The sequence below is a fragment of the Cygnus olor genome, chromosome 3 (genome assembly GCF_009769625.2).
Source record: "Cygnus olor isolate bCygOlo1 chromosome 3, bCygOlo1.pri.v2, whole genome shotgun sequence".
Classification (NCBI taxonomy): Eukaryota; Metazoa; Chordata; class Aves; order Anseriformes; family Anatidae; genus Cygnus; species Cygnus olor.
In genome coordinates this window covers 107,663,950-107,684,425 of record NC_049171.1, presented here as the reverse complement: position 1 = coordinate 107,684,425, position 20,476 = coordinate 107,663,950, and the positions used below count along the sequence as shown (strand labels likewise).

The following is a 20,476-nucleotide window of genomic DNA, read 5'->3' as shown; positions in this document are numbered from 1 at the left end:
CACAGGTAAGGGACAAGGCAGACAGGTGCAGAAGGAAGGCAAGACATCACAGCAGCCCCCAAAGAAGGGAGCACGGTCATTTTCCAACCTCCCTGTAGCATCTGGGCTGCTCAGTCAGGAACATTTTTCAGTTTCACAATGTAAGTCATTCACCAAACTAAACCAATTACCCATCTTTTCCTCCAATGGCAGAAAACTTGTCTCCTCAGCAAAGCAGAAATGGGGCGGGGGGCAATACATGTTTGTTAAAAGAGCCAGGAAAGAGTGGGAACAGGAGCCAGGCACCGGTAGGGAGGAGAGAATATGGAAAAAGCCAGAATTGGATTGTCCTGGGGAGTTAATGCTTCAACCAGTAATTAAACAGGAAAAGTGTTATCACCACTGAATACAAACTCAAATTAGTACAAACTTAAACCTACTGTATGTGCCAACAGCTCTGAGAAGCACAGGTCACAGGTGCAAGCAGAAGTGCCACGTCCCTCTGTAGTGCTGTGTTCTTCTGTAGGACTGCGTACAGTGAGGGTGTGCTGCAGGCAAAGCCTTTCAAGTCTTGCTATCCCATCAGCAAGACTGTGCAAAACCACCAGAGAGGAAAACTGCACTGCTGCCACCAGATTTCCACCTGCCCGCTGTGTTTTGCTGATCAGCCAGTCTCAACATTCCCAACCTAAATATTCCCCCTTCCATAAGAAGCCTGCAATGAAGGGGCAAAATTCATCCAAGCTCTATGATAATAATAATAACAGCAATAATAGAAATAGCCATAATAATAAGGCAGAGCAAAGACAAAGTCCAGCCCTTGCTATACGTGCTGGGATGTGGTGGAGACTGTTTTCCCATGTTGGTCAGCATTTCTTCACCCTTGGACTGGTGTGAAGGATGGGAGCTCTCTGGTGGCAACATGTGAATTTGCAAAGGCGAATTTTCAGCGGCCCCACTGCTTTTCCCTGCTCATGTGAAAGGCACAAGAGCAGAGCTGAAAAACAGTCCTGTGCTGCCCTCCCTTAAAGGAGATCCAACCAGAGCACCTCTCACCAGAGAGGAGCCAAATGAAAGACGGAACAAGATGCTTTTTAGTGCAGGGAAGATTGTTGGAACAACCGGGAAGGTTGTTCCAACAGAGGCACTGTCAAGATGTTCCTGCTCTGCACATTGTAGGCTGGTAGACTGCTTAGCAGATCTTCTGCTGCTGGCTCATTGCCTTCATCCATCCTTCCCTAGGGATCTGCTGTCAGGAAGAGGACACGAGGCTACATGGACCTTCGATCTGACCTCGAGCAGCTCTGATGGAAGTGGAGCTGTCACACCTCAAGTCCTAGCAGAGCCTGTCCTTAGATAACTCCCTCTGCAGCTCCGTAACACTCCTTCTCAGTCTGAGAAAACGTAACAGGGTCAACCAGGAGCTGGTCAAATTTGTTAGCTTAAGCCTCTCTGCGAGAGGTGGTCCCAGCAGCTGGGGAGAAACAAGCGCACCAGGCAGGTAGGGAAAACCACAGAAAGGAGTTAAAGCCACAGGAGAGAAGCTGGCCTAGAACAAAAAAGAATGCCGGCAACTACCAGGCTGTGTCTGGCTGAGAAAGTCAGGACCGCTCTCCTACAGCTGTGAGGACGAATTACTTTCGTGCCACAAGATGGTGCCGTGTCTTCACGGGAGCGGCCAGCCAGGCCCTGCGCCCTCTGCTCTCCTGCTCTAGCAGTGTCTGATGGGTCCTGTCCTCCCCAGCAGCCATCTGAGGGCAGCTGGAACAACTCCACCCTGACCAGGCTGTGTGGGATCTGAGTTTGGGACCGAAAGGCTAAACCGGGAGAGGAAAGTCAACTGACAGCCCGGCTGGAGGTGCAGCCAGGGAGGGGTGAAGTGCTGTCTGTCAGGAGAAAGACTTTTGTGACAGGGAGAGCATGATCCAAGAATTGTGTTTTGGTTATGTTCAGTCCTTATGAGCCTGGGGAAGCAGCAGGGCCCTGAGGAAGGATATCAGGGGAGCCTGCGTGAGGGAGAAGTTGTTCTGGCAGGCCAGATTTAGCCCACACACCATCGGCTGGCTGCCTGTGCTTCCTGGCCTCCCTTGGCAATGCTGCCGCAGCCATGCCCCGTGCCAGCACCCACGTACGGCTGTCGTGACTGGCCGTCTGAGACCGGGCCGCTCTGGCAGTGCTGTGGCTCAGAAAGACACTCGCAGCACCCTGCTTGTCAGTGGAAGCTTCCCCACAGGCACTTCTTTGTACAGGAGCAGACACAACAGGAATGTATAGCTCGCCACGGCCCAGCTGTCAGCCCAGCTGGCTAGCAGAGCAATAGCTACCAAGCCCCTCTTGACCCCGTTCTCAATCTACACATACAGACCACATCCTGCTGGCCGACTGTGCCCACAACACAGACAGAGGTCAGGGATACAGTCAGAGCTTCCCACCCCCAGACTGCTATATCCACTGTGTGCCTGCACACTTGAGGAAACACAGCCAGACCCTCATCTCTCCTAGCATCCATCCCTGTGATAGCCACCCACCCATCACCTTGCACAGCCCACGTGGCAGAAGTGGTAGGAATGTCGTCTATATGTGCCTGAGGCAGGTTCACAAGGAAAGTAACATCCATTTTAAGACTGCCCAATGTATTGGAAGCCAAAAAAAAAAAAAAAAAGCAAGCACAACCTGCGGGCAGATTTGTCCTGCTGCCCATGCGGGCTGTGGGCTTACCTCTCCACACCTGTCTCTGGTAACCATCCTGAATTCTCAGAGCAGCACCCCGTGCCCTCCGCATACAACAACACATTCTCAGAAATCATATTCAGTGCTAGAACGCTGGTTTTGGACAGTTTTGAAGGGAGTTTGGGGGCTTTGATTACCCTCTAGCAAACCTCCTCATAGGCCTTCCCAGCTATCAGGCTGCTGTTGATGAACACCGTCATGCTGACTAATATAGTCACATTGCTTCCTTTTTCGTTACCCCATACGTTTCTTATCTTATGGTTAGATAGTAAGCAGATTAGGGCGGGGACTTTCCAGTCGATGCCTGTACAGCACCTTGCACGATTGGTGATACGTGTGGTAGGGCTAATTCACATGCCACCCAATCTTACCCTCAGAAACCCTCCTTAAAATTAACTGCTAATTTTAACCACCCCAGCAACAAGAGCCAACCTCCCCCCATTCCCAGACAGGTTCAACAAGTGGCCTCAACCCCAACAAACACAAACAGGCCTGGAGTTTCCAAGTCAGAAGAAACAGCCATCCTGCAGAAGCAACAGAGCGCCACAAGATTTTGTCATTATTCTGAGGCAGCCAAGTGCAAACCCTATCATGAAAAACAACCTGCTACAAAAACCTTCTGCCTGGGTCACATTGTGAGAGTAGCAGGGGTTAATTTAGTCAGGAAGAAAAAAAATATATATTAATGGCATTGCAGATAGATGTCCGCAGCAACCACCTCCACACCTGGAGCAAAGCCCACATAAGCCACAAATGCTTATTCTCTAAGAAATTCTTACAGCCATGCTGCCTTCGACAAACATGATCATCTTACATGCTCGGAGAATAAATGGCCTAAAGGTTAGGGTGTTACCCCATAAAGAGTGCATCAGCCCTACCACAGATTTCCTGCCTGGGGCTGGGAGTCACGCAGCCTCCCACAGCTCAGCCCTGCCCCTCTATAAAAGAGGTTGCAGACACAGCCCGGTGTCACAGCAAAAGCTCAGGAGCACAACCATGCTGGCATGGCAAAGCATTCAGATAATACAGCCAGAGAGACTGCTTAAACCTTTACCCACAGGTTCGGAGCAGTCCAAGGCCTCAGTGTGCTCAACACGCCCTTCCCTTCTCAGACTGAGGGGGATTTAAGACACAATTCATGCATATGCACGGAAGCCAACACATCATTTTAAGTTTTGCTTGTTGCCTATTTTGATGGTTTAATTGAGAGTTGAGCAGTGGTTAGTCCTTAGGCTGATTCTGGGGCAGGATGCATTTCATTCTCATCGTATGGAGGACTTAGTGCAGGCAGTCTAGTGGCAACAACAGAAAAAATAAAATAAAATGAACAAGCCAGGTAGGAGACATCAAGCTGAGTGGTGCAGTTGATACAACAGAAGAAAGAGATGCCATTCAAAAGGACCTGGACAGGCTGGAGAAGTGGGCCCATGTGAACCGAATGAGGTTCAACAAGTCCAAGTGCAAGGTGCTGCACCTGGGTCAGGGCAATCCCAGACAGGAGTACAGACTGGGAGCAGAAATCACTGAGAGCAGCCCTGCAGAGGGAGATTCGGGGGTTCTGGTGGACAAAAAGCTCAACAGGAGCCAACAGTGCGCGCTTGCAGCCCAGAAGGCCAACTGCGTCCTGGGCTGCATCACCAGAGGTGTGACCAGCAGGTCGAGGGAGGTGATTGTGCCCCTCTGCTCTGCCCTCATGAGGCCCCACCTGGAGCACTGCATCCAGGTTTGGGGCCCACAGCACAAGAAGGATGTGGACCTGTTAGAGCAAGTCCAGAGGAGGGCCACAAAGATGATCAGAGGGCTGGAGCACCCCTCCTATGAAGGAAGGCTGAGGGAGCTGGGGATGTTCAGCCCAGAGAAGAGAAGGCTCCAGGGAGACCTCATTGCGGCCTTTCAGTACTTAAAGGGGTCGTATAAAAAGGACAGAGACGGACTCTTTACCTGGGTAGATAATGACAGGACAAAGGGGGAATGGTCTTAAACTAAAAGAGGTTAGATTTAGATTAGAAATTAGGAGGAAATTCTTCACTCAGAGGGTAGTGAGGCACTGGAACAGGTTGCCAAGAGCAGTTGTGGATACCCCGTCCCTGGAGGTGTTCAAGGACAGGCTGAATGGGGCCTTGGCCAACCTGATCTAGCGGGTGGCATCCCTGTCAATGTCGGGGGGGGTGGAGTTTGATGATCTTTAAGGTCCCTTCCAACCCAAGCCATTCTATGATTCCTTCTATGAGAGTAGCTTGATGACATTCTTGCATTTTTAAATTAACATGGGGCTGTTCCATTCCTGAGCTGCCTTTTTGTTTTATTCCCTCCTTCATCTTTCTAGTGATGAAAATGCCACTAGGTGGTAATGAAGCATCTGGATACCTTCCCCATCACGCTTGATCCAGAATGGTTCTGATGAGGTTGGTAAAACTAGCCAGGATTTATAGCAGTAGGCAAGGTCAGATTCTTCTCCGGTTGTTCACAGGCTGCAGAGTTTTTACCATGTGGGAATTAAGAGGACTGCAACCTGCAGCAACTGTGGAAGCTGAGAGCAAATTAAAATAATACGAGTTCTGACATTCAATCTTTAGCAACTTAGGACAGCCTTTTTATTACTGCAAAAATAGCATGTATTTATAAGCAGCATCCAGCTTAGATATCCACTAAAAAATCTCAAATCACACTTCAGTAACAAGGTTAACACTTCACAAATGAGAAACTAAGGCAAAGAGGTAAAACAGCTGGCCCACCCTCACCCCAGAGGCCAGGGCAGGGGTTTGGGCCAGACTCCAGGCTCTTGGCTCCTGTGCACTGCCTGCTGTGCTGCACCATGTCTTTAGAAAAGGGACAGAGCATCTTTAGCCTCACCCCCTCCCCTGATATTTCCCTGTAAATTTTGATGCCAGCATATCTACTAAGCTGAACGTTTCAGCAGTGCACAGCAATGGGTTTCTCATTGCTTTGTTTCTGCCAGTGAAATAGCAATGACTGCAAGGTTTACAGAGACTTTCTGTTCCTGTCTAAAATTATCTTTGCTGAGCCTTGCGATGCCAAGAGCACAGAGCCAATATTCCATAAACCCTGAGAAATATGGACTACTGAATTTCAGGCACACAGAGCAAGTTAGGTTACAGCAGCATCCATCAGTCATGACCACAGCTCAGAGCACCCGCCATGCCGTGCACAAGGGGACCACTTGTTTCTTTGCTGCATGACAGCACACAAAGTCGGGGCCTGATCCTGCCACCCGAGTGCTCCACAGTTGCGGGGGGGTTGTCCAAACGAAGAGGAGTCTCTGCAATCCCTGCTTGAAACACAGCAAACTGGGAGAGCGGGGCAAAAGTGTATGAAAAGGCAGCAGGTGGGTACAGACAGATGGGGGAAACGTGGGGCTAAAAGGGAGACAACAGCAATTAGCATAAGCAGCAGCAGCCTCAGCTCACCAGCTGCTTTGCCAATTGTCTGCCTCCCTGAGTTCCAGCAGCAAAGCAGCAATTTGCCTAAAAGAGCACAGTCAGTAGCCAAAACTGCCCCTCAGAACTGTAAGTATTGGGGGAAAAAAATGATTTCTATGGTACAAAAGCAAGGCTTGCAGGGCTGTCATGTAGGAGTTTGCCTAAGTAAGGCATGGAACAGGCAGCTCAAAACAGCTACCAAATACTTGAGAGCGAAAGGCTAAAAAAGGAAGGTTTTAGAGGAGGAAATGAGTCAGTAGCTTGGAGGACAGGAGGGGGAGTTCACATAGCTGAGGCATATAAAGTAAGCAAGTAGTCACCATCTCAAATGCTAGAAACACAGTGAGGTGGAGATAGTATTGATCTCCGATGTCTGTAGATGCAGGGGCTCATCCACAAAGAGGAGTCCGTGGACAATTTTTTATATTGACCGTGCTGGGTTTTGAAGTGGCCCTTCACCGAACAGAAGCTTGTTGGCTGCAGTTCATCCAGCATTTCAGACTGCAGCCAAAGCAGAAAGCAGCCATGAGCAGCAGCAGTAGTGCTGCTGAAGCTTCTCAGGCTTACTTGTGGCTGGGGGACAGATTTTTCTGGAGGGAGGTTTCAGGTTAATTGCAAAGGCAGTTTGCCTTGAGAGAGGGAGGGGAATTCAGAGGGGGTTCACATTTTGAGGTGGTTCGTCTGAACATCCAGCTTGAGCTTTCTGCCTAGCTTATTCATAGCACTAATACCAGGAAAAAAAAGGACAAAGCTTATTCAGTGCTGGAAAGAAGCAAATTAAAACAAAAAATGAAAAGCGACTCCATTTCCACAACACTATTGTAGCAATCAATGGTGTTCATTTCTTTCTCTGTAAGAACTTTGCTCTGCATTTATGTCCTGAGGCCGAAGGGGAAGGCCTGGGCTCCTGGAAGCCTGGCCCACCCAGACAGGTGAAGGGCACAGGTTCCTCACCTCTGCCCCGGGTATCTGCCCCGTCAAAGGGCAGGCCCAGCGTTGAGGGAATCAGTAAAAAGAAGCACCAAAATTCCTTCCCCAAACGCGGGAGCTTCCCCTCGGCTCAGGCAGCGAGCAGGCAGCTATGAAGCAGCCTCACGAGGGCCCTGCAGCGAGGCCTCAGTGAGGAAAGCTGCAGCACTGCAAGCATCTCGGGCGATGCTCAAATTCGCGGGCCTGCGAGGAACAGGCTGCTCGGCTGCTGGGCTGGAAAAGCAGACTCCCATTCCCCTTCATAGAAGGTTTCTGTGGAGCAGGGGTTCCCAAACTGTGACAAACCCGAGCTGTGTTGCTCAGCGGTGCCTGTGCCATGGCGGTATGGCACACGCAGCCTGCAGAGCCAGGTCATGGGCATCCAGCCTCCTCAGAGCACCGCACCCGCTGGGTTTACACCCCACTGGGCTGCACCGTTTTGTCTTTTGGGGCACAAAGCCTTTTGAAAAGGCATCGTGGCTCTCGGTGACCTGCCCTTCACAGAGGGAGCGCATCTGTCACACGAGATAGAAACAAGTGAGAGTCCTTGCAAAAGCTCTTCCTTGCTGAGGCGCCTTTAACTTGTCAGGTACCTTCTCAACCCGTTGCAACGTTTCCAAAAACACAACAAAAACCTCTTGAAACAGACTGAGCCAAGGGGCCAGTTTCAATTCATTTTCCCTTATAAGTATACAGTATGAAACAGCCCCGGCCCTGTTCTCATGGCCTTACATCATCCTTTCCCCTCCTCCCCAGGACATCTGATTTCTGCACCTCGCTCTCTCATAGTGAAACCAAATTATCAAGAGCAAGCTCAGAACAACCACAGACAAATCGCCCACATGAAGTAAAACCGAAAAGCACAGCTGCCCCAGGTCCCAGTCTCATGCCACCAGAGATGGAGGTCTGCTACGGCACTGTGCAGAGGCTCCGGCAGCCAGCGTGTGCCTCAATTTTCCCTTCCCAGCACCGACGAGCTGTAGCTTTCACCCACACCGTGCCAACAGCTGGCATCGAAATACAGGACCAGAAAGAGTTGTCTGGAGAAATGCATTTGTAGGTCTGGTGCTCTATTACAGAGGCATTTTACCTGACTTGTTTTAGAACCATACATTTTTTAAAAAAAAAAATACGTTCCCACTCAATTCTTTTTACTTTCAAAGACAAAGACTTTGCTCCCAATTTAGCATTCCTTGATTAAATACATCAGAAAGGAGCGTAGGGAGGAACAACCCACCCACTGCCATTTAAGTCTAGCAAAAGACTCACCAGTACCACTTCATTTCACCACAAATCTGGTGCAAACACTCTTGCAGAAGGGACCCCTTGCCAGCACAAGGCACCCAACAAAAGAGCTTGCCGGAACAGGACTGCTTTTTCAACACATGCATTTTCAATATGTGATCTTTCAGCAACACGTATCTCAAGTGAGCAGGCACAACAGCATCTAAAAAGGGAAACGACGGGGGTATGCCGCAGGGAGGTTAGAAAAAAAAATTATGTGCGTAACTAGAACAGGGGAATACGGATAAAAACTGTAAGGTATGGCTTACACCTTTGTTGTTGATGCTTTATGTTAGATGTAAGCCAGAAATATTGCTGCCTCATACGCCAGCCCTGAAAACAGCCACACAAGTCTTGCTTTGTTTTCTGCTTCCAAGCAGGCACAGAGAGAGAGGCTCAACAAACACGCTTGATGCTGGGGGTTCTTTGCTCATCAATTCATGGCAGTTCAAGCCGGGAGCATCGCTGCACCCACTAACGAAGCCAAACCACCTCTACTTTTTCACGTTAGATGCTTCTGCAGTCAGCTAACAGCCTGCTCACAGAAGCCCCGCAACACATCGCGCAGAAACGTTAAGGAAACGATAACATTTTTATTATTTTTATTGTGTTTTTTTTTTTTTTTTTTTTTAATAATTTCGGGGCGAGCGCCCCAGAAGCGGAGGCCGGGCGGCGGCGGGTGCTTTGTCTGGAGGCCGGCGCGATGCACAGGGTTTCCTCGGCTCGCCGCGGCAACGGCCGGCGCCAGCCAATCACGAGTGGCTGGCTGAGATCGCACCAAAGTAGGTAGTGAAAAACCCTGAAAAAAAAAAAAAAAATTAGAAAAAAAAAAAAGCGAGCGAGCGAAGCCACTTCCCCCTCACCGCCTCCTCAGCCCGCCGCCCCCGCCTGGCCTCGACCCGGCCGCCTCCCCCTCACGATCGCTCCCTGCCCCTCACAGCCGCACCCGCTCCCCCTTTTACCCCCCTAAATCCCCTTTTACCCCCTCACACCCCCTTTTTACCCCCCCCACACCCCCATTTTTCCCCCTTTTTGCCCCCATTTTGGCCCCTCACGCCCCGTTTTGCCCCCTCACGCCCCCATTTTTGCCCCCCCCTCCTTTTGCCCCCCCCTCGTTCCCTCACGCACCCCCCGCCCGCCGCGCACACCTTGGGGCAGGTAGCCCCGCCCCGCTTCTCTCAGCGCCCGCCGCCATTGGCCGGCCGGCCATCCATCACCCGCCGGCTCCGCCTCCGATTGGGCGGCCCGCTCCCCTCAGGGGGCGTACGGAGTTGGGGGCGGCGGGCGCGCGTGCGCTCTGTCTCTAGTGAGGCAGCGGGGCGTTGCAACCACCATAGCAACCGCTTCCTCCTCCGGGCCCGGCGGCCGTGACGTCGGCAGCGTTTCCGCCCGGCTCGCGCCCTCGCCGCTTCCCTTCCTGCCGCCGGAGCCCGCGCCGCGCCCAGCCGCCGAGGGGAGCAGCCGCCGCCGCACCGCGCTCCGCCGCCCGCCGCCGCCGCCATGGTAAGGGACCCGCGGGGCGCCCCCCACCTCCGCCCCACAGCCCCGGGAGCCTACCGGCGGCTCCCCGCCGGGCTCCGGTCCCTCGGGGCGCCGCGCCGTGAGGCGGCGGAATCCCCCCCCCCATATCCCCCTTGCATCAGTGCTGTGGAACGTTCCTCCCCTCCCCCCCCCCGCTTTGCGGTGGTACGTTCCATCCCCTCAGAGCGCCCCCTCCCCTTCCCCCCCCCGGAGGCGCGATGGTACGGCCCGGGCCGCGTGCGCGCGCGGGGGGCTGAGCGCGTCCATTTCGCGGCGCGGGGGGGGGGGGAGGAACGGAGCGCGCCGCGGGGCCCCTCCCAGCGCTCCCAGCCTGTGCCGCAGGGCGCGGCCGCACCCAACCCCCCCCCCCCCCCCCCGGGGCTTTTGTAGGTCGGGGGGTGGGGGGGGGGGGGTATGGCCCGGCCCGGCCCGGCAGGAAGCTGCGGCTGCCCCTGGCCGTATCCGGCCGCGCGGCGGGAGCCATCTTCCTCAAGGGGAGGGGGTGGAGGGGCGCCCAAGGCCGCTGGAGGCTGGGGGAGGAGGAGGAGGGTGTGAGCCCTGCCTCGGCCGTAAGGGGAGAAACGCCCCCAGAAAGCCGCCCGGCCATTGTGCCCCGGCGCCGTGTGGGCGGATCGGGGGGGGGGGGGGGGGTAAAGGCGAAGTTTGCCCCCCTCTCCCCCCCCCCCCCCCCCCGTTTAACCCGCACGGCTGAGATTGATGAATTCGCATGAATTAGCTCGCACAACCCAAATTACCGCCCTGTCCTTGCGCACAAACGCCTTTCCAGCACCAAACACCCGTGTCTCTTAACACCCTCCATTAGGTTATTCACCGCTAGCTTTTGAAGGGCATCGCAGCCCACCCGCAGCATTCGCCATTAGTGTCCCTGACACAGGGCACAGCTCGCAAATAAACTCCCATCCCGCACGGCCCCAGCGCACAGGATGTGCTGTTAATCTCCCTGCTTCCTATAAAACGCAGCCGAAGCATCCCCGGCCGGGCTGCAGCGTGGAGCAGAGCTAATGGGAGTTGCAGATGAAGCTGCTGAAAGTCTGACGAGACTTGCAGCTCTTGTTTAAAATAGGCTTGTCTGAACAAGCTAGCTACCACCTCTGCAGTACGCAAACCTAGTTTAAAATGACTCCTCAGCGTGTCAGGCTGCATCTTGCTTCAGAACCAGGCAATTCCCAAGTCAGCCAGAACTAGTATTTCTCATAGTGATCTTTTTAGAACAGGGTGTGTTTTTTTGGCTTTTTTTTTTTTTTTTGGTTCCTATGTTTCTAGATGCGTTCTAGTTGCAGCAAATGATTTTGCTTTTAGGCAGAGTGTAGGCCTTTTGGCAGAGTACCATAACGCCAAGCAGCAGGGCATCACTTTACATCAAAAGAACACTGGATTTTCTGCTTTTATCTGTCTTGCCACAAGGTTCGGTTTCTTTGCTACTGGATTAAATGATTCCACGGTCTTTGGAGGACTGTGCAAATCATTTTTTCCTCGTTGTTAGTCAACAGTATTCCCCAATCCGTGTAATTACAAGGTACGTGTGCCTGGTGTGCGAGCTGACAGCCTCCTGACAATGGGTAGTGTGGGCGTGTGGCGTGTTCCTGCTCGCACCGCCGGGATATCACTACCGGGAGGCTCCAGTGGGGAGCGAGGGCTGAGCTCAGCAATCTCATGCGGGAGAGCCTGCGGACAGCCAGAACCTGCATCTGAAGCTGTTCGGAGCCTTCTGCTCACCTGACTGTTTGCTGTTGGTGGCAGTCTCAAGGATATCTTGATAAAAAAGTGTCTGGGATGCCCAGAGAGGCCTTCAAAAGCTGTTTTTAAGGGTGATCTTGAGGTTGCTATAGGAGTGCAGAGGACCACGAGAAAATTCCTGCAGACAGTTGGGCTCGAACTAGCTGATTTCTGTGCTGAATGTGCTCCTAAGAAGCTTTGCTTTCCGGCAAGAGTCCCGTTGAGTACCAGCTTACACCCGCATTACCTCACAAACATGTGTTTCAGCGGAGGAACAGGCGCTGCTCAAAATTTCTGCCCTCCCCCTGGCTGCCACACTTCCTGTTTTTCAGCAGTGCTGCTGGGATTGCGTCTCTCGGCAGGCAGTGCTTGTTCTGCCTACCTGGACAATTACCAGGAGCGAGCCTCGCGATAGCTGAGTGAAGGTGATGCTTTCCTCAGCTTTCAGCCAGAGGAAATAACCTCCAGGAATTCAGGAGAGATTTATTTTTCTTCTGGCTCTCTGTGATTGCTCTCCTCATCTCTCCTTGTCTAGCTGGTAACCCCCTATTGGCAGGAAAAGAAATAGCTGAATGGGGTTTTGATTCCCTTCCCTGTGCCCTCCCTGCAAAAAGAGACCAAATAAAGCAAAATAAAAAAAAAACTCGAGTCCAGCTGGCAAGGTCTGCCTGCAAGTGATATGCAAATAACCCCGTACTTCTTGCTGGTTTATGGTGTGTAAATAATGGCCTCTTACACAACAGCAGTAAAAAAAAAAAAGGCAGTTATGTTTCCTGTTGTGCTTCAGGTAAGAATTGAAGCTTCAGGCTTCTTCGGGTGCACAGACTGCCCGGTGTAACGTGGGTGTCTGTCCCTGTGGGGGAAATTGTCCTGCTGGGACTCGGGGGTCGCTGCTATTCCCACACCGGCGCTGGGGTGAATGGAGTCAAAGCAGTGCGCCTCCTCTCTACCCTGTAAGGTGGGAGTGCTGCTGTCCCAGGGGTTATCTTGGTAACAGAGGAAAAGCAAAGCCACATCTAAGACCCAGCCGTGTTTAAGTACCCTTGCTTTCAGTCCATTTGTTGGCCGTGGCTCGCCCCTCGGTGCGGAAGCAGGCCCGGGAGAGGCGTCAGCTCATCTCCTGCTGCTGACTGCAGCCAGCCTGCGTGGCCTCGTGTCTGCCTTGGCTGCGTTCGCACAGCGAGGTCTCGGTGCTGGCGACATCCCAGGGTGCTGCGTGGCAACGCAGGGGACAGCTTTGGGCAGGCCGCTGTCCCCGAGCGGTCAGGTGCCAGCAGTTTTTAGTTGAAAGCAATATTTGTCGCAGGCGTGTGGTGTGACGCCGTACTGAGTCAGGTGGAAGCGCCGCCTGCTTGTCCAGGCGGTTCTGGCAGCAGGGAGGGGTTTGTAAGGGAGATAGGAGGGGCGGTGTGGGGTGGCACGCCCGGCCTAGGGAGGACAAGGTGTTTGCTCACGGAATTGGGAAGCAAGTAGATAGATGGCAGTGAGGTGGCCGGCAGACAGGGAAGCACGCCGCTCTCAAATCCCTGCAGTTAAGGCAGGCACACCTCAGTGTGTTCGTGGTGTCGGTGGAAAAACTGATGATGCTTCTCTGCGAAGCAAAAGTTTCCACTTGAGAAGCTGTGGGTAGTCCGTGCTGGTATATGCAGCGTGCGCACGTGGTTCCCAAACAAAACAAGTCCGGAACTGGTTCCCAAAATGTCTCTGTAGATAACCGTGCGCGGGCATCGCTGCCGAGGGCGCTCAGGCACTGATTACAGGGAAGAAAGCCTACGGTGTGAAGTTATCAATGCAACGCTTGAAAACAAGTTTAGTCTTTCCAGCTTGTTGTGAGACAAACTGAGCATTTCTTGTCCCGCCCCTCTTAGAGGTGAGGAAGGAGCAAGGACTTGTTCTAGGTAAAATATTTTAACTATTCAGGGAAAATATTGGAGGCCACAGTGCTTTTTAGCAAAACCTGAAGCAAACGTCATGGGCAGAGCTGCGTTTCAATGCAGGCGCGCTACAAACCCAGTGTGTGGAGGATCTGATGCGTCTCCCTCGTGAAGTCGCTCTCGCGGGGCTTGGGCAGCGCTTTGCACTCGAGGCAGGAGCGAGGGCTTTGTGAGGGGAATAAGAGCCGCTGTGTTAGCGCGGCGCACGCTGACGAGGCATTTAATGCACCCATTACCTCATGCGCCTGCGGCGGGCTGCGTGGAAGTACAATGGGGGCTCTGGGGCAACGTGGGCGGCAGCACTGCCCGCGGGGCACGCCGCCCTCGGGGTAGCGGCCTGGAAATACGGGGGGAGAGCTCGTTTCTGCTGAACCCCTCAGAGGAACCTGCGCATTCTTGCTCGCGTGTCGCCCTGGATGTGCCGTGGTGTCGTCATCTCTCCCGACTGTGATCGGTCGCTGGCGTGCCTCCTTGCTGCTGCCTCGTTTCGGTGAGGTTGGCAGGCCCTGGAACAGGAGCAGCCTGGCCGTTGGGCCGTGCTGTTCTCCCCCGCTGCCCCCTGAGAACGGTTTCAAGGGACTGTTGCCCGTGTCGAGGGGTCGCTGTGTCCCCTGCAACTCTGTGTGCAGTCCAGAGCTGGGCAAGTGCTTCTACACTGAAAAGGAGCAGAACCGAGCCCTCTCTCTGAGCTCAGCGGTATTCCAGCCAGTGCGCGCGCGCGCACACACGCACAAGAGGAATGTGCTGTATTGAATCCTCGAGCGGAGTGGTACTGGGCCAAAGAGAGGATCCAGGCTAACAAACAGCCGCTTTATTCGGTCGTTGCCGGCGGGTGGAGGCTCCTCGCCAGCTGTTCCTCAGGGCAGGCCAGCAGAGGCAGGGTTAAAACGCCAGCTGAGAACACGCGCTTGGGAGCCTGGCGTGTTCCTCCTTGCTGCAGTGGCCTTCGCAGACATCTCGCTGCTGCCCTGCACAATTACAACGAAATTACAATTAAAATTACAGCAAAAGCTGTGCAGGGTTTTGGTTTTTTCCCTTTTTTAGTATGTTTACAAGACTCCCATCGTGGTACGAGCCCCGTGTTGAAGGGGGAGTGCCTTTGTTACAGGCGTTTACCCTCTTTTTGGAAGCAGTGAGCTGCACTGGGAGTGTGTGGGTTCATTTCAAGCCGTACTGTGACACGGCTGTAAGGTTTCCTCAGGCTGAAGATACCTGGTTTGTCCCTGGCAATTTAATAACCGCCAGCGTCAGCCTGTGTGGTGACTCCAGAGGTTGTACAGCAGCTGTGAAAAAGAGTAGCACCAGCTCCTAACAACCTTCTTCTACTTTGGAAAGTGTAAAACAAACAAACAAAAAATCCAGTCCTTAACTGTTGTCCCTTCAGGCTCTGCTCAGTCCCGGTTATCAGCTGCAGACTAACAGTGAATTTTGAGTTTCCAGACTGAATGCTCTCAATGTTTTTGGAATCTGAACCGAGTTGCCAGCAGTGCTCAGTTCCTTTATAAGGAAACGACTCGTCTCCCAGCGTGGAGGCACGCTTCTGGCCGTGCAGCAGCCACAAGCACACACTCCCGGCTGAGTAACAATGTCCTTTTGGAGCAAAGATCAAGAGTTGATAGCGGTGGTGGAGGTAGTTGATGTTAACTGCTTTTATAGCATCATTAGACTGCGCTAGTTCAGGCTTTCTGGGCGTTTTCTACGCAGAATCTTAAGGTTTTTGTGAATCTAAAAGCTGAGCCTTCAATCCATTGTCAGCTGCTGAGGTGCCATTAGCTAGAAGACAAACCTCGTGGAAAAAAAAAAAAAAGAAAAAAAAGGGCTGATCCACAGTGAACTTAAGACAACCTTAGTGAATGATGCAATAGTCCCAGTTGCTGTGCTGTTTGCTTTATTAGGGCAACCCTGTATTATTTCCAGTCTTCCCAGAGAGCTCTTGCCTTACACCAACCTCAGAGACAGGAGGAAAAAGACCTTTGCTCCTCGGTAGTTACCTGACAAAGTGCAGCCCCTCGGTATGGAGGAGGCGGCAGAGGAGTGAGTCACTTTGCATCCATGTTTGCGCTTTTGCTTGAGTTTATCCTTGAATAAGCTCTCCCTGCTGACTTTTCCTTGTGCTGCTGGAGACGCACAGAAGGGTGGCCGCCTGCCAGGCAGCTGAGGCACAGTGCCTTCCTCCCTCGGCTGTGTGCCTGCTGCTCGCCGGAGTAAATGCAAGGGATTCCAGGTAGATCTGTGAGGGTCTCTTTGGGGAAACCCCTAAAGAAAGCTTCCAGCTCAGATTCGTTGCTGTATAGGATCGGCAGCCAGATCTCCCAAGTGCTGCTCGTAGGAATTGAAGGCAAACCCCGTGGTCATCGATTGCGCCAGCTGTGTGTGCTGGTGCTTGGGACAACCTCTGCTGGCTTAGCAGAGCTGTGCTAGCTCCTGGAAGTTACAGAAGAAATCTCGGTGGAAGAAAACCTGAGGTCATCTGAGTAGTGATGCACGGCAGGCCTTGGTCAAGGCTTTGGGGGGGGGGAAAAAAACGTGTTAAGTAGCCATCCAGTCCTTCGTGTCTCTGAAGGACAGGGAAGTTAGCACTGTGCGGTTCACCTTCACCTCTGATTTCCCTGGTTTTCTGCCCGAACTCTGCTTGTTCATACCTTGGTGGAGCGGGGATGTTCTCATGTCCCCCACAAAATGCGTCTGTCAGGCACGCTTTGGGGCTTGAGTTTAAGGGGAACTAAAATAAGTAACAACCTTCCGTCTTTCTCGGTTGGTATCTCTCACGTGATGCTTTACCTGCCTGTTTGGTGGGGCTGACTGGGCTCAAACAGCGACGTGTGGCAGTTTACACAGAGGGAGGAGGGTGGTTTTTCCTCCTGAGATAGGAATTGCCATATCCGAGCATGAAGTTGCTTGAATTTGGAAGACCCAACAGCAACAGGGGGAGAGGCAGTATTAGAAAGTGCTGTTTGCACTGCCTGGTGCGGTTGGAACAGAGAGACGGGTGTTGGGCAGGCTTCGGTTAGCTTTTCACTGCTCTGACCGTGTTCTTCCAGCAGTGACCAGTGTGGTTCCCCGTATCGCGGCGTTCCCTATTGCACAGCCGACTTTAAGCTCTCAAACTTTGCTGCGTTCCCAGTATAAAACTCAGATACAAACACTTCCGTCCTGCCACCTCTTCTCTCCCTTCCCGTTCGCAAAAAAGCAGCGGACAAAGTGCAGTTCAGCCTCTTGGCATTCCTGCTAGGCCTTGTCCTCAGCCCTGTGCAGCTGCCTTTGGCCTTAGGTTGGTGGTGCAGGATCTGCACGTCCTGTCACGATTAGCACAGGAGGATGCCGCTAATGAACTGGAATTTCTCGTCAGAAAGGGGGGGGAGGGGATTAAAGCAAGCTGCCTTTTTTTTACTGATGGAGGAACTGCTGGGAAGTAGACCAGTGAATTGTGAGACTTGCAAGCTCTCCCTTTAAAATGCTGAATCAAGAGCAACTTCTGAAGGTGAGCTTGTCCATGGCTAGAAACTGTATGGCAGCACCCCCACTGTATCTCTGTTGACCTCTAAACCGAGCCCAGGTGACGAGCATGGAATTTGACCGCGTTTCACCTGAAGCTGATAGCAAGTATACTGGAAACGGCCAGGAAACTGAACAGAAGTGATCCTGGTAGACCTGACTGCCCAGCCTGCCTGCAGTGGCTAACAAAATCAAGTTGCTGCGATGCCAAAGCATCTGGCACAACTGAACCTCAGAGGACGAGGGGTGGATGTGCGTGCAAAACTGCTCTGAAACAATGTTCTAATATAAGTAGGATTGTGCCTTGTTCGGAATAGTTTTGGTTTGGCAGCTGGCTGTGGGCAGCATCGAGGCTCCGGATTCTTTACTTGGACTGCAGAAGGAGGGCCTGCAGCCTTCCCTGACTAGACTCTGAAGCTGTGGGTGACTATGGCAAGCACTGCTTGTCTTCTAGCCTCAGATTTAAGGCAGTACAGTAATGTAGCTGCGAAAACATTCAGTGGTGGCTCTAAAAGTCTTTGTTCTCATCTTTGCAGGCATCTGGAGTACAAGTTGCCGATGAGGTATGCCGTATCTTCTATGACATGAAAGTGCGGAAGTGCTCTACGCCTGAGGAAATCAAGAAGAGGAAGAAGGCTGTCATCTTCTGCCTCAGTCCAGACAAAAAGTGCATTATCGTGGAAGAAGGCAAAGAGATTCTAGTGGGAGATGTCGGTGTGACAGTTACCGACCCTTTCAAGCATTTTGTGCAGATGCTTCCTGAGAAGGATTGCCGTTATGCCTTGTATGATGCAAGCTTCGAGACCAAGGAATCCAAAAAAGAAGAGCTGATGTTCTTCTTGTGGTAAGCAGCCTTGCCAGCTCACTCATTCCTAGCATGAGGTCCAAGACTGGGTGAGGTCTGGGAGCGTTTGTTTTGCTCGGGCCTGCAAGATGGCAGGCTTAAAGTGCACAGAACAGCCTGATGCTTGTGTTGTGAGCCAGGAGAGGTTTCACTTGTGATCAGCAGGATGCTGTTTCTGTCCTTGCTGGATAATAAATGCCACTAATTTGACTATTTTTGGTGTTTTCCACTAGGGCGCCAGAACAAGCACCTCTCAAAAGTAAGATGATCTACGCAAGCTCCAAGGATGCAATCAAAAAGAAGTTTCAAGGTACGTAGCGCAGCCAACGCTCCTAGCTGTGCCATGCCCCCTGAGATGCTTACACAGCAAGGCTTAACCATTGACTAATTGGCTTTTTTGAGGTGCTAGTGAGGTGAGAACTTCACAGGTAAAATGCCCTGTGACAGAGCTAAAATAAGCTCTGGTTAAAACTTAAAATGTCTGACTGTGTTAGATTTTAGAGGGGCTAGAGCTGTGCTCAGGACAAGAGCAGGCTTCAAAGTGTGCGACGCTGCTGCACAGAGCAACTGGTTTGCACCATACAGCCTGCAAACCGTTAGATCCTTAACACTACACTGGATTTCACGTGTGGCAGAGGACTTCCAGGCCTGCGCCTGTTGAAAGACAGAGTCTCGTAGCCTTACTGTGCTGCAGTAGTAATTAACAAGCCGCTCGATTTAGCCACGCAATTGTGATTACTCATTTCAAAGGCATCGCATCTCTGAGTGGAGAAGCAAAGTTTCATTCAGCCTGTCAGGCACCGCTAAGGAAGGAGTAAACACCTTGCTGCAGCGTTGAGAAATTTCATTCTAGATAAATGATGACGATGGCTCCTGGCCAGGCAGCACTACTCCTTCAGCTCTTTGTGCCCGGGCCAAAGTCCCGCAGAGCGTAGGGCTGACGGCAGCAGTACACCGCAGTGCCAGTCGTCACAGGACAACTCGCCAGTGGATTGGAGCTGCTCAGGGATCATGTGGTATGCTGCGCATGCACAGGCTGAAACTGGAAAGCAATAACGGGCCCTTTCTGCTTTTCTCCACATAAGGCAGTGTTGGGCTCCCTGCCCTCTAAAAAAGAAACCGCTGTTAATTCTGTGTACAGGCAAAGTCCTTGCAGTGTCTACAGCAAGTTCCCACTTGGATTCTGTCAGCCATCTCAGCGCTTGCTGGTAGCTCCCTCAGCTGCCACGCCCCGGGTAGCACTGGAAACAAGATCAGTTCGCTCACAACTGCCGTGAGAGGGCTGACAGTGGGCACTGACCTAGTGAAAATGTTCTCCCTGGTATTTCTGTGGGGATGCGTAGCCAGATGTCCCCTGTGACGTATCGGGGAGGGGAACATCCAAATTTCCTTGTTCTCCTAAGCTAAGGCAGGGCTTGACCGCTTGAGTGAGCAGATTGCCTGTTCTAATATTACTACTAAATGTGTTTCTTTGGTTGGTTACTAGCGTATTGAAATGCTGCATTATTGAGTGTTTTGCCTCTTTTTTTAGGCATAAAGCATGAATGCCAAGCAAATGGGCCAGAGGACCTCAACCGAGCTTGTATTGCTGAGAAGCTAGGAGGCTCCCTAGTCGTAGCTTTTGAAGGAAGTCCCGTGTAGATGTCATACCGTGCCACAACTCTACAAGCATTCCATGTTTTAATATATCAGTTATGTAAAACATCCATTCTAGGCAAGGGTTTCACTAACTGTAGGGAAGCTGTCATAGAATAAAGTAGATTATGGAGATGTAGCTTGTATGTACAAATGACCATAAATAAATCAAATTAAGGATTTATCTTGGTGTATTAATATTTGCATTGGTTGTCCAGCCCAATACTGTCCCCAACGGATTAACACTAAAGGTCTCCAAAAACTTTGGTCCAATGCAGAAGTGTGTCGTGGGATGAAAGAAGGGGTGGGAGGTATGAGAACAGTCTGGTTCCTGTTCTTTTCTAAATTGTAATTAAGGTAAATTCAGTCGGTCTTTTTGAGGCTGACTGGCCAAATTGCCAAACTCAAAACTTCCCCCTGTAACTGTATAATGCGAAACTTAAAAGCTGTAAACCTGTAGTTACAGGTAGGCTGAAGCAACCTGTTAGCACCAAAACAGGGTTACACTCTTAGTGCTTGCAGTTGCAGAGCCATGCTAATTAAGGTTAATTATGAAGTTAAAATAGAGATAAAACGGACACACTTTTCTGGAGAAAGAGTCCTAATCACTCTCGTAGACTCACTGTGCAGTGATATTTAAAGGCTCACTTGTTCTACAGGTTCGATTTCCTTGTTATGAAGTGTCTTGAGGTCTCTTCCAAGCCTGAACAATTCTATTAAATTTGCTTTTCTTTTGACATAGGTTAATTTAGAACTACCTTAGTTTCACTAATACACACTTATAGCGGATCAGATGCTTCTAAGGCTTTTACAAGTGCAGATTCTTATATCAGAGCTCTCCAGCTATGGGTAGTACGACGAGAAGGAGCCACTTGAAAAATATTAGGAGACGAAAAGTGGTGTTCTCA

At 51.8% G+C, this 20,476-nt stretch overlaps 1 protein-coding gene and 1 long non-coding RNA gene across 3 annotated transcripts; one reads left to right on the top strand and one right to left on the bottom strand.

The window, feature by feature from the left end:
* Positions 1–8,992: 8,992 nt before the first annotated feature.
* LOC121068256 lies at positions 8,993–9,684 on the bottom strand. Its single transcript, XR_005818751.1, has 2 exons — positions 9,551–9,684; positions 8,993–9,201 (listed from the first exon to the last, which is right to left on the bottom strand). It is a non-coding gene; the product is annotated as an uncharacterized LOC121068256 (long non-coding RNA).
* On the top strand, positions 9,550–19,752 carry DSTN (destrin, actin depolymerizing factor). 2 transcript variants are annotated; one of them, XM_040553346.1, is made up of 4 exons: positions 9,550–9,905; positions 17,626–17,933; positions 18,167–18,243; positions 19,465–19,752. In XM_040553346.1, exons 1-4 carry the CDS (start codon positions 9,903–9,905, stop codon positions 19,572–19,574), a joined length of 498 nt encoding a protein of 165 aa, XP_040409280.1. In that variant the 5' UTR covers positions 9,550–9,902; the 3' UTR covers positions 19,575–19,752. The 2 variants fall into 2 exon arrangements, with proteins under 2 accessions (XP_040409280.1, XP_040409281.1); XM_040553347.1 differs by lacking the exon at positions 9,550–9,905 and adding an exon at positions 17,494–17,508.
* Positions 19,753–20,476: the final 724 nt, after the last annotated feature.

What these genes read in the sequence shown, in the direction of transcription:
- DSTN (XM_040553346.1), top strand. An exon ending in GAGCTGATGTTCTTCTTGTG is followed by an intron (nt 17,934 to 18,166) that starts GTAAGCAGCCTT and finishes GTTTTCCACTAG; the next exon opens with GGCGCCAGAACAAGCACCTC. An exon ending in AATCAAAAAGAAGTTTCAAG is followed by an intron (nt 18,244 to 19,464) that starts GTACGTAGCGCA and finishes CTCTTTTTTTAG; the next exon opens with GCATAAAGCATGAATGCCAA.